Here is an 11216-nt window from a genome sequence, read left to right as displayed (position 1 = left end):
AATAAAATAAAATAAAATAAAATAAAAAGAAAAATAAACTACCATAAATGAAAAACCAGTTTTGCTTGGCATAAATAAACAATAGCTATAAAAATCACTACTATGTAAATAAAAAAATAAAATTCTAGCTAGAGTTTGTTCTTTGCTTGAGGCTCTGAGCTTGAGACATACTTGCTCTTTAAAAAACTAAACTGTTATAAGCAAATGTTAGATATTAACGATATATGTGCATCCAATTAAAATTTTAGAATTTTCTCATTCAAATAACCAAGTAAACTGCAAGAAAGCTGAAAAGGAAACAACTTTCTCATTAAATGTTTTGGTCTTATTTAATGCTGCTTTCCGGTACTACCTTATAGAAACTTTCACACAACAATCTAGAAAACATTAGTTTATCTAATTACCCACCCAGCTTCAATATTTATTTTGTGAATTGCACATTTTGTCTATGAAACTTATTTTGGGACTTAATTATAATATTTCTCATATGCTATTTAATTAGTTTATGTCATTTCAAGTAGGTAGATACAAGAGGACTCCTCAGGATGATAAAGTCTTAGTCACAAGTCATGGTTTAGCCAGATGAGAAGTAATCTCGTGTCTAATGACTCAGTCAATGCCATATGGAGGAAGGATGAAGAGAATTTGAATTGGTTATAATAAATTATTCAACAGCAAATCAGTAGAGAATTATATATCAGAAGAGATGTATATATTCTTTCTCTTGCACCTGTTAATGATATTATCATGTTCTATGTGTAAGTTTGTTAGTTAGAAATATCCTGCAATATCCTTTGTGAGATAAGAATATTTAACAAAGTTATTTGTTGTATGGCTGTTAAAGATTTCCGATTTAAAAACTAAATGCTTGAGCAAAGTTTAACTTTGGATTAATGTGATTAGCATTTCAAAATTCATTTGCATTTCATAAGACTTCAATTTCATATTCAAAAATCAAACTCAACAAACAGATTGTAAGTTGCCAACCACCTTGACTAAATTTTGAGTCCTTATTAAACATCTCAGTTTGAGAATGGTTAACTAAGCACACTGCTAATTTGCTATTTGACTTTCCTGAGATTCTTTATAGATCAAAGCTTGGCTTTTTCTCGAAACACATGTTTTATGAAAGCTGTAAATAATAAACAGGAATAATTGAAAATGTCTTCACTCATTAATTCCCACAACTTTAACCATATTCCATAGCACTCATCTTTACCAAGCTTTTGTATCCACAGAACTGAGTCCAAATTTGAAAGTTGTATTTATATGAAAACACTTTACCATTTTAAAAATATCTTCTCGATTTCAGGGAAAAAAAGGAATATTCTATACTTGATTAAATATTTGAGACTTACAGAATTTTGTCCTCAAAATATCAATGTATTCATTAAGATATATAAATGTCCAAACCTCTTACACTCCTCAATTGAAGGATTTTGAATTGATATGTTTTATTAAGATTCAGCTACATCTTAATGTATAGTTATATTTCTTTTATTATGTTCCTCTAGAATTATTACACATTTTTGAAGGCTAAAAATATTCAAAGAAAGGATAATCAGAAGGTTTTGTCTTCTCAGTGAAGTCTATCAAGCTTCCATTTGGAACAGTTTAGTGGAAGGAAAAGCTGTCCATTTTACTGAAAGAAGATGAAAACTAGAGTTAACAGACCTGGCCTATATACCTGGTTCTTTCCTTAAGAAAGTAATTTTACTACCCTCAGCTAATGTTTACAGATTTGCAAAATGGAAATATATTGTTTCCTTTAGAGGTATCAACTAATAATATATGAAACTGATCATAAAAGTCACTTGCAAATAGTAACTAGAATTATCCAACTAGGAAATTTTCAATAAAGTATCCATTTTTCTTTAAAAATTGAAATCAGGTAGGTAGAATATTTTTATATATTATTATTGTCTACTGTCATTCATTATATCCATATGTTTCTACTGGTAAGCACTGGAATCACTTCTCTGAACAAGATAAGAAGTCTGCCCCCATGGAGTTACTTCCTGACAGAAAGTAATAATTTTTTAAAGACAAAAGTAAAATGTGGTAGTAAAAAAAGTACTGTTGAATGAATGCAGCAATGAGATGGAATGATGTGAAAAGGTCTGGGGAAACAATTTAGTGAAGGTGGTTGGGGAGACTTCTCTGAACAGCGACTTCTGAGCAGAGTCAGAAAGCAAGTGAGGAAAGAAGGAAAGAAGGAAGGAAGAAAGGAAGGAAGGAAGGAAGGAAGAAAGAGAGCAAGAAAAGAAAGAAAACCTCAAAGCAGAAAGGGCCTTGTGCCTTCAATCTGCCACAGCAAAGCCACGAATTGGAGTACAGTGAAACAGGGCCTGAATGGTTGGAGATGAAGTGAGGAGTAATAGGAGCCACTGGAGCAGTGAAGTTTAAATTTAAAAAGATTTTCCTAAGCAGCTATTGCAGGTACTCAGGGGAGAGATATAAGTGCTGGGTGGACAGTAGCAGAAAAGGTGGTGAGACTTGTTTGAATTTGGAATACATTTTGAAACTAGAGCTGATAAGGGTGAGAAGCATAGGCGACTCAAGAAAGGTTTCTAATGTTTTGTTTTGTGCAACTAGAAAACAAATAGCACCATGTATTGATCCAAGAAAGCAAGGGAAGCGACAGATTTCAAGATAACAGTCAAGAGTTCTGTTTTGGGCATGTTAAATTTAAGATACTGATATAGAGAGTCAAGTGACTATACAAAGGAAACAAGTGGACTTTTAAAAATGTCATTATTGGGCTTCTATTTGTTCCAAAATTATTTTCTGTATTTTTCATGTGCCAAATCTTGAAAATGCTCCATGGACTCAAAGATGTTGAAGTGATCTTTGATTATAATTCTTTTGAATGACTTCCCTTGCAGAAACCTTTCCTGGACTATATCATAAAATAATTCCTTACATTTTAAAAGTATCTGTCTGAACTTCGCTGTATATTCCCCAGGTCATGAGATGCACCATGACTTAGCAGGATTACAGCACGTGGCAACCCCATTCATTAAGTACTTACTGAAGGATTTTTGTTTTCTATGTTATCTCAGGATATTCAAGGTGTGAGGTTATACCAGATCCTATAAAGCAAGACTCAGCAAACTATGGCCCACAGGCAAAGTTGAATACCCTGACTTTTTCAAAATAAAGTTTTATTGGCACACAGTTATTCCCATTCTTTAAATATTGTGTATGGCTGCTTTCACATCAAAAGGCAGAGTTGAATAGTTAAGACAGATATTTATGGCCTGCAATACCTAAAATGTTTGGCCCTTAAAGAAAAAGTTGGTTGAACCACTTTTTCTTAAAAACCTTCTCGGAAGTTTCCTGTAATCATGAAGAATCATGATTTTATGATTTGAAAACAGTGAATCAGAAATGAGCCAAAATTCATACTCATTTACCACCTGAAACAATTGTGAGAATAGATCTGATATACAACATTTAATTATATTGATTTTTTTTTCTTTTTTTCTCTCTAAAGCTGAGACTCAGAGTTCAATTAAAACAACAAAAATACCAGGTAAGTTCTCTTTTCTCTCTCTGTTAGTATTTTCATGGATAAAATCTCAAGAATAAAACAAGTTACACCAATCAGTTTGGGGGCAGGGAGAAATAGCACAAGGGAAAACATTATATCACAAATAAAATGTTTAGAAAAACTTGAGTTTAAAAAAATGCAGACCAGGAGAACTTATAGAGACATTTCTGAGTGTTCTGTGACTAAGGTGAGTGGAGTCAGCTCTAGCAAATGTATAAAGCCTGTGAAATTGCCCTCTGTCCTCTGCCCCCGAACCCACTGTTCTTGATCTGTTTCTGTTGTCAGTGTGCCCTCTCCCAGAAGTACAAAATGTCTTCTCTTACTTTCTAATAAAATCTGGTTGTAGTATTGAAAAAGATGATGTTAGAAACTACAGTTAACAATCTAAAATATTATCATAGTGCTCGTATTTGCCACCCTTAGTTTTAGATTGAATGTGTTTTTGATAATGGAGCAACAGGAATTGAAAATGGTTGGGCAGGGGAAGATGGCAATGTTGAGTCTTCCTGTTTTGAAATCATAGTTATCTGAGGGATTTTTATCTTTCTACATCCTACCTGGTACTCATACAAATGACAAATCTCATAAACTTTCAATGCTGGCTATCTTTGGTATATGGAAACTAAATGAAAACTAACACAGGAACAGAAAACCAAATTCCGCATGTTCTTACTTGTAAGTGGGAGCTAAATGATGAGAATTCATGAGCACAAAGAAGGAAACAAGAAAAACTGGGATCTACCTGAGGGTGAAGGGTAGGAAGAGGGAGAGGAGCATTAAGAATAACTATTGTGGCCAGGCGCGGTGGCTCATGCCTGTAATCCCAGCACTTTGGGAGGCTGAGGCAGGGAGATCACGAGGCCAGGAGATCGAGACCATCCTGGCTAACACAGTGAAAACCCGTCTCTACTAAAAATACAAGTCGGGCGTGGTGGTGGGTGCCTGCAGTCCCAGTTACTAGGGAGGCTGAGACAGGAGAATGACTTGAACCCAGGAGGCGGAGCTTGCAGTGAGCCAAGATCAAGTCACTGCATTCTAACCCGGGTGACAGAGCGAGACTCCGTCTCAAAAAAAAAAAAAAAAAAAAAAGAATAACTATTGTGTACTAGGTTTAATAGCTGGATGATAAAATAATTGGTACAACAACCCCCCATGACATGAGTTTACCTATATAGCAAACCTGCACATGTATCTCTGAGAATCAAATTAAAGTTTAAAAATGAAAATAAACTAAAAATGTGAAATAAACCTATAGGTTCATATAACTTTTTTAAAATTACAAAAATAAAAAGAATTATGAGTGACATTAATAATTATGAGTGCTCCATTTTCACAGCAAATATTCTAAGTAATCACTTTAGTCTAACTTCTACCTCTTGTGTTTGAGGAATTTGAATCAAATTATTATGCTTTTAACTTTTAGTAATTAGCTTCTTCTATATCATATATCTCATTATTAAGGAAGTTATTTTTATATTATTTATTCCCTTTACTCCACTAAGCACCATATTTTTTATTAACTAATCACCATATTTTTTATTACTTCCATCTTCATAGGCTAAAAATTGGCAGGCACTAGAGGAAAAAAAGCAAAACAAAACAAAAACAATGCTTCTAATGAGAGAAGACTGATGCAGTTCTGGGAAGGATTTTTTTTTCCCTCTGCTTCATAAATTGATTATCAAGGAGAAGTCAGAGATGAAGAATTGGGAAGCAGCCAAATTGTCAGTTATCTTTAAGGAGAGACTGAAGGATCCTTCATTTTGTTTAAAGAAATTTTATTTACAGAGTGGCAGCTATGAGTTTAATTGATTTTAGTGGAATAAAAAGCTCATTTAGGCTATTTTTATTTTTCGAGTTATGTAAACTGATTTTCCTAAGCCAAATAATAGACAAACAATTTATTTGAATAGTGGATTAGAAAGAAATGAGACTGGTTCTATAAGCCACTTGAAAATTGAGTCTCATTTTTTTCATTCAAACTTCAAATATATATTGCAGCTAAAGACTAAATCAGAAACACCATCCCCCAAAAGATGATTTAACACATTTATTAACAGGACATTCTTTATACTTCTGTGTTTTTTTTTTTTTTTCAGATTAAAGACTTCTTTAGTTTTACGTATTTGGCATCAAAGATGTTAAAATACCAAATTTGTGAAATATTCATCCATAGGATTAAGGACAGGCATATTATTAAAAATAATTCATATTTCTGGTTTAGGTAGAAGTTGACATAAAATCATAGCCCATAGAATTACTAGTCCTGTTTCCTTTCTATAAATATAAGCAAATATGTATTCAGTCTTTGAATGTATCACATACAGTTCTCACATTTGATGTTTTCTTTAACATTATCCAGTTAGTTTTAATTTCCTTGAAAAGTTACATTTTTACAACAACTTCAAAAACTATTATTAAGAGTCCAGAAATTGATGATGATTTTTATGTAGAACGTTTTTGGGGGATAAAAATAAGTAAGGATTCTATATAAAATGTAAATTATGACCAATTATACATAGATATAATATTTTAACATTATAAAACAAAAATAGATCCATGTTGGTGACATCAGCAAGATGGCCAACTTAAAGCTTCTAGTGCTCTTCCCACTTCCCACAAAAAACTAAAAATAATGAACAAGCAACTACATTTTGATCAAAATAACTAAAGGAAAGCTCTGGAGAACAGCAGCAGAAATCCTGTGGACCACTAAAACACAGGATGGCCACACAGGAAAGAGGAGGAAACACCTTGCCTCTGCCATCCCATTTCCCCTAGTTGGGATCAACTCAAAACCAGAAGAGATCCCTTTCTGCAGGAAAAACGTAAGCAAGAGGACCCCAACAACCACCATCATCGCCATGGATACACGCAGTCTTTGCACTAGAGACTTCTGCAGTCCTTATAGGGTTTGAGGCCTGCTGAAGGAGCGCCCCAGAGTCTACATACTGAGCTATCCCTAGAGAAGGAGCTGATGCTGTGCCCCTCCCTCCTCTTCTCAGCCCCTACCTCTTGCCTCATGGCTCATGCTGCTACTGCCCTGTACAATCTTGGGAAAAAGTGCATCTTCCTCCAAGTGTGAGTATGCATTGCATCCCTCCATCCCTGATGTTTTGTTACTACTGCAACAAGCCCACATAATAGCATACCATCCGCCAGCCAAGCTGCTACTATGTCCTACCACCAGGGCCATGTTCCATGGAGCTACTCCACTGCCCACATTCCAGTTACTGTGCACCCTCCTCTCAGGGCTGAACTGAAATGGCACTCCAACCCTCAGGGACCTCAGGTCTTCTGCACACCAGAGCAGTCATGCCCCTCAATGCCATAGATGAGGCAGCATACCCCACCACCACCATCTGGGATCACAGATTTCTGGCACACTAGAGCAGTCAACTCTCAGCCCTGGCTCCACAGGTAAGACAGCATACTACCCACAGAGGTTCAGAGCCTTTGGCACACAAGAACAATTGCACACCCCAGTGCCATACCTGATGCAGTACTCCACCCAACAGGGATCCAGAGGCTCCACTGACACGTGTGACCATGATTTATGGGGCCAAACAGATTTGGCAAAACACATCCCAAAGAATTAGTGCCTGGCTTGAGCTGTGGCACCCTGCCCTCCAGGCTGAACAGCCACATGCCCTGTCCACCCAAAACTGCACTACGCCCCTGCAGTCTGAACTGCTGAGACATGCTGCCTCTTGGGGAACTGGAGCTGTGCTGCACCCCTCCCACCAAGGTCCAAGATACAGCAGTATCTTGCCATTTCTACATCATTGCTGCTGCTGTACCTGGCCTCATAGAGCCTGGGGTAGTGATATGTCCCACCATTCCAGGGTCCAGAGTCACCACTACCTAGTACCTCATCACCAAGTGTCTACATTTTTGCTGACCTCTGTTGACGCCTGGTCCCAAATTACAGCTATTCTTTGTTCTCTGGACCCAATCTTCTAAAAACTCCTTTTCCTACCAAGCTGTACCAGTGGTGTGCCATGTCCACCAGGGTCACAATCTCAGCTATATTTCAGCACTCTGGGCCTAAGCTGCTGAGGTGTGCCTCAGAGGAACAGACCCTGACTTACGGGGGAAACTGTATTCATTTGTATCTTGGAAAGTGAAACTGTGCCTCAAGTCCAAGGTGCTACAGTAGTCTCACAAGACCCTGAGCCCATGACCTATATCCACAGCTACTCTGATCACGTATGCCCTGGCTCCCAGTGCTGCTATGGTTGCCTGTGGGCCATATCAGACCAAACACAAAAATGGTTCTCTTCAGCTAAGACTCCCCACTGTGGGAAAGACAAGAACAGGAGAATTGTTAAGACTTTGCCTTAGCAACCTATGCAGCCACTATCACTTCCACCAACTCCTACAAACTAGGCCACTGAGGCACCTACATTCATTGCTGACATTGATCACAACTAAAGAAGCTGCACATTGATTACCCCACTGTGCCTACATGTAACCAGAGCCACCCTGCCCAACTGGCAGCCTCAGACCCATGTGCAACTGAAAGTCTTCCCCTACTAGATTTTGAAAAAGGAAACTACATCACTAAATATGCAGACATCGATGCAGGGACACAAGAAACATGAAAGAGCAAGGAAGCATGGTACGACAAGGCAACCATAGTTCTCCAATAACTGGTCTCAAAGAAGCAGAAATTACAAACTGTCTGAAAAGAGATTTAAAGTAATGAGCTAGGCTGGGTGTGGTGGCTCATGCCTGTGATCCCAACACTTTGGGAGGCTGAGACAGGTAGATGACTTGAAGTCAGGAGTTCAAAACAAGCCTGGCCAACATGACAAAACCTTGTGTCTACTAAAAATACAAAAATTAGCCATGTGTCGTGGTGCACAACTCTAATCCCAGCTACTTGGGAGCCTAAGGCAGGAGAATATCTTGAATCTCGAAGGTGGAGATTTCAGTGAGCCAAGATCACACCACTGCACTCTACCCTGCATGACAGAGTGAGACTTTGTCTCAAAAAAAATAAAATAAAAATAAAATAAAATAATGAACTGAAGGAAACTTGGAACTTCAAGAGAATACAAATAGACAACTTAATGAAATCAGGAAAACAATTCATTATATAATTAGGAAATTCAATGAAAAGATAGATATAAAAAGATCCAAACAGAAATCTTGAAGCTGAATAATTCAATCAATGAAATAAAAAATATATTACAGAACTTCAAGAGCAGACTAGATCAATCAGAAGATAAAAACTGTGAAGTTAAAGATAGGTCTTCTGAAATTACTCCATCAGACAAAAAAGAATGAAAAATAGTGAAGACAGCCTGCAAGACTTATGGAACACCATTAAGCAAGCAAATACTACAAAAGAAAAAGAAACAAAGAATGAGACAGAAAGCTTATTTAATAAGATAATTGCTGAAAATTTTCCAAGTCTTAAAAGAGACAGAGACATTTGGATTCATAAAGCTCAAAGGCCCTCCAAAATGTACAACCCAAAGAGATTCTCTCTAAGGCACATTATAACCAGACTGTTAAAAGTCAAAGATAAAGAGAAATTTAAAAGCAACAAGAGAAAAGCATCAAATCACATGTAAAGGAATTGCCATTAGGTTATCAGTGGATTTCTCAATAGTAACCTTGCAGGTCAAGAGAGATTGAATAATATATTTAAAGAGCTGAAATAACAAAAGCACTACTAGTCAAATATACTATGTTCAACAAAGCCATCCTTCAAAATGAAAGAGAAATAAAATTGTTCCCAGACAAGAAAAGCTGAAGGAGTTCATCACCACTAGACCTGCCTTATAAGAAATGCTTAAAGGAGTTCTTCAAGTGGGAATTTTTAAAAAATGACAATTACTGCTATAAATACAGACAACATATTTATAAAGTACAAACTCACTGATAGAGGTAAATACATAGTAAAATCAGGAACACTCTAATACTGTAATAGTGGTGTATAAATCATGTGTAACTCTAGCATGAGGATTAAATGTCAAAATAGTCAAAAATAACTAAAACTATAACAAGTTGTTAATAAATACACAACATTAAAAGATGAAAATTGTGACATCAAAAACAAATTGTGAGGGGAAAGGTAAATGTATAGAGTTTTTGTATTCAACAGAATTTGAGTTATTATCTGCTTAAAATAGTTGATTATAAGATGTTTTATGGAAGATTCATGGTAACCACAACATAATAAACTACAACACGTATATAAATGATAAAGAGAAAATAATCAAAGATTAACACTACAGAAAATTACCAAATTACAAAGATAGACAATGAGAGAGAAAGAAACGAAGCTACCGGTAATCAGAAAACAAATAACAAAATGACAGCAATGAGTCCTTTCTAATCAATAATGACCTTGGATACAAGTTAAAAGACATAGAATTGTTAAATGAGTGAAAAGCAAGATCCAACTAAATGCTGTCTACAAGACACCCAGTTAAGCTTTAAGAACACATAGGCTGAAAGTAAAGAAATGGAAGAAGATATTCCATGCAAATAATAAAGAGAGCAGGAGTAGCTATACTTACACTTGATGAACTATACTTCAAGTCAAAAACTGTCACAAGAGACAAAGAATGTCATTATTTAATGATAAAGGGGTCAATGCATCAACAAGACATTACAATTGTAAATATATATGTAACCAACATTGGAGAACCTAAATACATAAAACAAATATTAATAGACATGAAGGGAGAAATAAAGAGAAATATTATAATAACAAGGGACTTTAATACCCCACTTTTTGTTTTTTTGAGACAGAGTCTCACTCTGTCACCCAGGCTGGAGTGCAGTGGCACAATCTTGGCTCATTGCAAGCTCCGCCTCCTGGATTCACACCATTCTCCTGCCTCAGCTTTACGAGTAGCCGGGACTACAGGTGCCTGCTACCACACTTGGCTACTTTTTTTTGTATTTTTAGTACAGATGGGGTTTCACCGTGTTAGCCAGGATAGTCTCGATCTCCTGACCTCATGATCCGCCCATCTTGGCCTCCCAAAGTGCTGGGATTATCCCACTTTTAACAATGGATAAATCATCCAGCAATCCCACTACTAGGTGTCTACCCAAAGGAAAAGATGTCATCATATTAAAAATACACTTGCGCATGTATATTTATAGCAATATGATTTAAAACTGCAAGGAAATAGAACCAACCTAAGTACCCATTGATTAATGAATGTATAAATAAGATGTGATAGATATATATATGTGTGTGTATGTATATATATATGTGTGTGTACATACACATATGTATATATACATACACACACACACACACACACACACACCATGGAATACTTCTCAACCATTAAAAGGAGTAAAATAATGTCTTTTGCAGATATTTGGATGGAGCTGGAGGCCATTATTTTAAGTGAAGTAACTCAAGAATAGAAAACCAAACATTGTATATTCTCACTTACAAGTGGGAGCTAAGCTATGAGTATGCAAAGGCATACAGAGTGATATAATAAACTTTAGAGATTCAGAAGGGGGAAGGTGGGAGTGGGGCCAGGAATGCAAAACTACACATTAGGTATAATATACACTACTCTGGTGACAGATGTACTAAAACCTCAGAATTCACCACTATGTAATTCATCCATGTAACAAAAAAAAAAAAAAAAAAAAAAAAAAAAAAAAAGAATAACTATTG

General features: G+C 36.2%; 1 protein-coding gene across 2 annotated transcripts in view; it reads left to right on the top strand.

Annotated features, from left to right (window-relative positions):
* The window catches only part of EMCN (endomucin), a 129220-nt gene that overhangs the window by 72113 nt on the left and 45891 nt on the right, over nt 1–11216 (top strand). Inside the window, exon 5 of one of the 2 annotated variants that reach the window (XM_011943201.1) lies at nt 3497–3535. The exons of the other annotated variant lie outside the window; for it this stretch is intronic. Within the exon in view, the coding sequence (XP_011798591.1) occupies nt 3497–3535 (39 nt within the window). The remainder of the gene's footprint in view (nt 1–3496; nt 3536–11216) is intronic. 2 annotated transcript variants of the gene reach the window in all.

Source organism: Colobus angolensis, unplaced genomic scaffold (genome assembly GCF_000951035.1).
Source record: "Colobus angolensis palliatus isolate OR3802 unplaced genomic scaffold, Cang.pa_1.0 Scaffold217, whole genome shotgun sequence".
NCBI classification, from domain to species: domain Eukaryota; kingdom Metazoa; phylum Chordata; class Mammalia; order Primates; family Cercopithecidae; genus Colobus; species Colobus angolensis.
The sequence above is the reverse complement of the archived record's forward strand: the minus strand, read 5'-3'. Positions and strand labels throughout refer to the sequence as shown.